The 5,652-nt window shown below is 54.1% G+C and overlaps 1 protein-coding gene across 1 annotated transcript in view; it reads left to right on the top strand.

Annotated features, from left to right (window-relative positions):
* DRG2 (developmentally regulated GTP binding protein 2) overlaps window positions 1-5,404 on the top strand; it is a gene marked incomplete at its 5' end in the record, with an annotated part of 7,350 nt that extends 1,946 nt beyond the window's left edge. Inside the window, 10 exons of the mRNA XM_010141158.1 lie at window positions 864-924; window positions 1,615-1,705; window positions 2,294-2,366; window positions 2,520-2,610; window positions 2,798-2,895; window positions 3,448-3,524; window positions 3,860-3,948; window positions 4,663-4,721; window positions 5,107-5,160; window positions 5,245-5,404. Coding sequence (XP_010139460.1) covers window positions 864-924; window positions 1,615-1,705; window positions 2,294-2,366; window positions 2,520-2,610; window positions 2,798-2,895; window positions 3,448-3,524; window positions 3,860-3,948; window positions 4,663-4,721; window positions 5,107-5,160; window positions 5,245-5,331 — 780 coding nt within the window. The remainder of the gene's footprint in view (window positions 1-863; window positions 925-1,614; window positions 1,706-2,293; window positions 2,367-2,519; window positions 2,611-2,797; window positions 2,896-3,447; window positions 3,525-3,859; window positions 3,949-4,662; window positions 4,722-5,106; window positions 5,161-5,244) is intronic.
* Window positions 5,405-5,652: the final 248 nt, after the last annotated feature.

Here is a 5,652-nt window from a genome sequence, read left to right as displayed (position 1 = left end):
AATCCCAGTGGGACAGTAAGGGCGCCGCAGTTACAACCTCAACCTCCCCTGGGACAACTGGAGGCCGGTTCGTCTCGTCCTGTCGGTTGTTCCTGGGGAGAAGAAACCGACCCCCCACCTCGCTGCACCCTCCTGTCAGGGAGTTGTCAGAGCCAGAAGGTCTCCCTGGAGCCTCCTTGGCTCCAGGCTCAACCCCCCCAGGTCCCTCAGTCTCTCCTCAGCACATTGTGCTCCAGACCCTGCCCCAGCTCCGCTGCCCTGCTCTGGACACGCTCCAGCCCCTTAATGAGAGAATCTGGGTCAGGATTGGAAGCAGAGTTAAATAATGAAGGTTCCGTTGTTGGTGCTCAAACGAACCGGAGTGCTGTAACTCATCCAAGCGCAGCCAGTCACTAAAGCCCTTGCTGAGGCCTTGGCTGCAGCAGCAGCTGGAGAGCCGATGCCCCCGTGGGTCTGGTGAATGGAAGTCTCTCCTCTTTCCTGGTGCTCTGATCTGTCTCGGAGCGAGGTGGTGGCTGTGCTTTCTCATTAGCCCACGTAGGGGCTGTATTTTCTTTTCCATTTCACTGGCTCGGGATAACGGGACTGTCGGGCCCTTTCCCTGGTGCTTTGTCAAGCCGCAGCCACGTGAGGCTTCAGGAGGTCGGGGCCTAACAGTGCGCAGGGTTGAACGCAGCGTCCTAGCAAACACTCTGGAGGTTGCCTCGACAAACCAGAGCCCTGGGCTTTGTGCAGAGCTGTCCTGAGGTTGGCTCAGCCCCACTCTGCAGGCTGTGAACCCTGGCACGTGCTCGGAGCTTTTGGGGCAGCTCAGGTGCCCTGCACGAGGCTTTCAACTTTCTGTCCTTGTGATTCCTTTACAGTACAAAGGAGCCAACATTCAGCTGCTGGATCTGCCTGGAATCATCGAAGGAGCAGCACAAGGTTGGCTCATCTCGGTGTTCATGTCAAGCAGGGATTTGCCCCCCCATAGTGCACCTGGGGGTCTCAAATGTTCACAGATTTCCTGGGCCAATAGTCCCCACGTTGGCTCGCCAGATTTTGGAGTCCTTGCTCTTATGTGAGGCACGATTCTCATGCCTGAGCCCACGTAGGGTTCTATATGGAGTAGGAAGATGCTTTTCTGGAGGTGGGAGCCAAAGCAAGCCAGTCGCTTCTCACCTTCTTGCGTGAGTGTTATCTTGCTCATCTGTTTCCTGGTGCAGAGGAAATCTAAAGAAAGATACTGGAGAGGCGGAGGGGGAAACGGCAGCTCAGCAGTAACCTCTTCTGACTAATTTCCTGAGTTCCTGCCAGTCCTCCCATGACTCTTGGTTCTGGGAAGAGTGGTTCTGGTCTGCTGGTTGTGTCTGAAGATTAATAATCATGGCAGAAGAGGCCTGAGGAAGCTCCTGAAAATCTCCTAATGGTCTCCTCTTGGAGGAGCATGGCCTGGTTAATACAGTCTCTCTCTTTTTTGACCAGGAATTATATGTATCCCCTCTGCACAGGGGCCTTAGGCCCACCATCACCGTCCTTGTTTGGCAACAGCTCTGCAGGGCAGGGGTCCCCATCCGTCACAGAACTCGTAGCCAGTTTCTCTTGCTGACAGATAGCTGTCTGCTCTCTCCTCAGGGAAGGGCCGAGGTCGGCAGGTGATAGCTGTGGCCAGGACAGCGGATGTCGTTATCATGATGCTGGATGCCACAAAGGGTGAAGTGCAGAGGTGAGGGTGTGCTGCTGGATGTGTGGAGCCAGGTCCAGGGGTTCCCAGAAAACGTGCCAGCTCCCTGTTAGCAGGGACAGGACAAGGGGTGATGGGTTAAACTAAAAGAGGGAGATTCAGACCAGAGAGAAGGAAGAAATCTTAACACTGAGGGTGGTGAGACTCTGGCCCAGATTGCTCAGAGAGGTGGGAGCAGCCCCATCCCTGGAAACGTTTCAGGTCAGGTTGGCCCTTGGGGCTCTGAGCATTCTTCTCTGGGTGCAGATGTCCCTGCTCCCTGCAGGGGTTGGACTGGATGACTTTTAAAGGTCCCTTCCCACCCAAACCAGTCCGCGATTCTGTTGAGTGTCTGTTGGAGGTTGTACTCCATCAGAACCGTGCTGGCGAGCTGGCCAGCTGAAGGATTGTTCCCCCAGGATCGTTGTTCGGAGCCAGGGGTGTCAGCCTCCATTTCCACTGCAGACCCTGTCCTGCATTTGCTGTGGGTTTTAGGTCGTAGTGGAAGCTTATGGCAGTCAAAAAGGAAACAGGTGGGTGTCACACGGCCGCACTCCGCCCCACGGGTGCTAATGTTCGGTGTCCCTGCAGGGCCCTGCTGGAGAAAGAGCTGGAGTCTGTAGGAATCCGGCTGAACAAAAGCAAACCCAATATCTACTTCAAGGTGAGGTTTCCTGGGCCGCTGCCAGGCACAGGCTGTGCTCGCTGCCAGCTCCAAGGCAGGGTCACTGTGTGCTGCCCCTCGTGTTGGACAGACTCATGGGGGGCTTGTAGGTTTTGCAGGTGGTTCTTAAGTTGCTTTATTGCCTCCCTGCAGCCGAAGAAGGGTGGAGGTATCTCCTTCAACTCAACTGTCACGTTGACTCAGTGCTCCGAAAAGCTGGTGCAGCTCATCCTCCATGAGTACAGTATCCTTTCCTAAAAGAGGAGACCCTCAAGCAGCTCATGGCTCCAGCAGTCCCTGCTGTGGGACAGCCTCGCCGTGTCCCTGGGGTTGCTGGGTTCACCACGGGCTTTCACAAGCAAGCTCAGCCCGTTGGCCTGTAGCGGCCTGTCGATGTGGTGGAATTTGAGCCTTGACACCATTCACCTCAGAAATCTTCAATGCCGAGGTCCTCTTCAGAGAGGATTGTTCCCCCGACGAGTTCATCGACGTGATTGTAGGCAACAGGGTCTACATGCCGTGCCTCTACGTGAGTATCTGCTGCCGCACCGAGCACCTCCGTTCTGTGCTGGAGCATCCTCCTGGTTCCTGCAGCAGCAGCGGTTTGGGGTTGAGGTGGGAAGCACAGCTCGGCAGGGAGCCTTTCATAGTCTGTAGGTGCGGGGCTGTGCTGCGGGTTCCCTGTGCCCTCTGGTGGCTGCCTGCCGTGGAGCAGCTCCCGCAGCGCGTCCCCGTGGCGTGGGCTTCGCTCCTGCGGTGCCTTTTTGATTGATTCCTGCACTGCCAGGTCTGTGCCTGGGTTCGCGCTGCTGGTGCCTTGTGCCAGAGGTCACTGAAGGGCTCTGTTTGATAGTGACTGGCCCTGTAGTGAAATCAAAGATACTGGAGAAGCTTTAAAAGCCCAAATTTTCCATTTCCATTTCAAATTTCAAACCTTTTGAATTTTAACTGTTTGTTTTACTGGGAGCTTTGGCTTGTCCCACTTCAGACGCTGGAACTACCTTGTTTTACCTACTCGTGCATGTCCTAATTCCCTGCAGCGTTGCTTCCTAAAGGGTGTGTTGTTCTCCCTGCCCCTTAGGTTTATAACAAGATTGACCAGATATCGATGGAGGAAGTGGATCGTCTTGCTCGCAGACCCCACAGCGTTGTAATCAGGTAGGGGCCTGTCACGCCGCGTGGCTGCTGCCTGCTGGTCCCTTTCCAGACCCCGCTCTCCAGCTTCTCCCAGGGCTGCTCGCAGCTGCGGGGGTGAGAAGCAGAGCTGCTGTGCAGCTTCTTCTGGGCTTCCTTCCCGATTTATCTGCCTCGGGGCTTTGCTGTTTCACCCTTCAGAAAGCCCCGTCTGTATCACCTTGTGTTTTTCCTTTCCTGGCCTCACCAAAGACTTTCCCCGCTGTTCTCTTGTGCTTTAATAAGCCATTTCACCTTGTTCTTGGGGATCCCTGACTCACAACAGCAGTAGGCTCAGAGATGTTCCTGGTGTTTTGCAGCTGTGGCATGAAACTGAACCTGGACTACTTGCTGGAGAAGCTCTGGGAATACCTGGCGCTCACCTGCATCTACACCAAGAAACGAGGCCGTAAGTGACCGTTAGCTGAACAGAAGGTTCCAAAGGGCTCTGCTCCTCGAAGGCAGACAGCGGGGTGTGACGCCTGGCTGTCAGCGATCTCTCATGTCTCGGAAATGCTGCAGTTATGCTCCCCCTAAGCAGCTTTCAGCTCTTGGGAAATGCTGTCTGTTCCATCACTACCCAGGAGAGGTCTCCTGTTCCTCCTCGAGAGGTTTGGCGATTCCACGCCAGGCTCCTGAGGCTCAGGAGTGCATTTGATCCTCCTTTTGCTTTCCAGTTCCCCCGCAGCTTCTCCCAGTGATGAAGGCAGCTCTGTAACTTGTTCCTGTTCGGCTGTGAGCAGCCGTGACTAAACCTGGCTGGATGTGAGGAGATTAAGGAACTTCCTGTGAGCTCGTGAAGCTTTGAAATCTCGGGGATTTTGCAGGAAGCTGCAGAGTGGTTGGGTTTTATCTGAGCAGGTGTGGTTGGACTCGAGTGGGTTGGTTTGCCCTTAGTGTTTGGAATGGAGTTGGAGCAGCGAGGAAGGTGTTGACTGGTGTGGGTGACTGTACTGGTGGCTACTGGAGTCTCTACAGACTGATTTGAGTACCCAGAGCTGGCAAGAGTGACGGGAGGAGGAGGAATTTGGGAGTGGTAAGCTCAGGCAATGTGAGCTGGTGTCAGCATATTCAAACACACAGAAATCCAACGCTTTCCCCTCTCTCTCCTGCTTTTCGACAGAGAGACCAGACTTTACCGATGCCATTATCCTCCGGAAAGGGGCCTCTGTGGAGCACGTGGTAATTTCTCTGCATCTTTTACTTTCCCTTGTCTGTAGAAGGCAGGTCCCTCTCGGAGCCTGCTGTGGTTTGTGCTTTGTAAAGCTCGGGACGTGCCAGTGTTTGTTTGGGCTTCTCCTTTTGTTACCTTCGCTGCTTCCACCTGCCTCAGGCGGCTTTTGTGGCTGCTGTGAAAGGGCAAAACCAAACTTGGGTTATGCAGCCCAGTGAGGAAGCAGCGGAACGGGGCTTTCTGCGGATGGGTGATTCCCATGTTCTTTCACTTGCTGTTAACTGGCTCCTAAAGTCACCGTCATCATTTCTGACGTAGACCTGAGCTGCTTCTAGTTCCTGGATACTGAGCAAGTTGTGGGGTCACTGACCTGCCTGTCTGTCTGTCCTGCAGTGCCACCGGATTCACCGGTCATTAGCCAGCCAGTTCAAATATGCCTTGGTGTGGGTAAGTGTGGGACAGCACAGGGAACCCCTGCCCTCGGGTTTCTCTGGTCCCTTCCTAACCCTTCCCTCCCTCTTCGCTTTAAAGGGGACGAGCACAAAATACAGCCCTCAAAGAGTGGGCTTAACCCACATGATGGAGCATGAAGATGTCATTCAGATCGTGAAGAAGTAACCCTCTTTGCTGCTGCCTGGCCTTGCCGTTCGTCACGGGAATTGGAACTGACCACATAAAAATGAAATAAAACCAGGGGAAAGAAAAAAACCCAAAAAACAAAAAAGAAAAAAAAAGGAAATAGAAGAAGGGAAACATGTTCCACAGCCAAGAAAGCTTCTGTGAAGCTTCTTCTCTTAGAGAAAGGCAGAAAATGAGGCTCTGCTGTACTTGCAGGTGGGGATGGGGAAGGTGGGTTTCCATCCTGCAGCATTCCAGCTGAAGTAATGTCTCTTGAAAAGGAGCTGGTTCTTGTTGGACCTTGTGGGTCCTGCAGCCAGC

This window comes from Buceros rhinoceros, unplaced genomic scaffold (assembly GCF_000710305.1).
Source record: "Buceros rhinoceros silvestris isolate BGI_N320 unplaced genomic scaffold, ASM71030v1 scaffold21008, whole genome shotgun sequence".
Classification (NCBI taxonomy): Eukaryota; Metazoa; Chordata; class Aves; order Bucerotiformes; family Bucerotidae; genus Buceros; species Buceros rhinoceros.
Note: the sequence above shows the minus strand (reverse complement) of the source record. Positions and strands in the feature narration are given on the sequence as shown.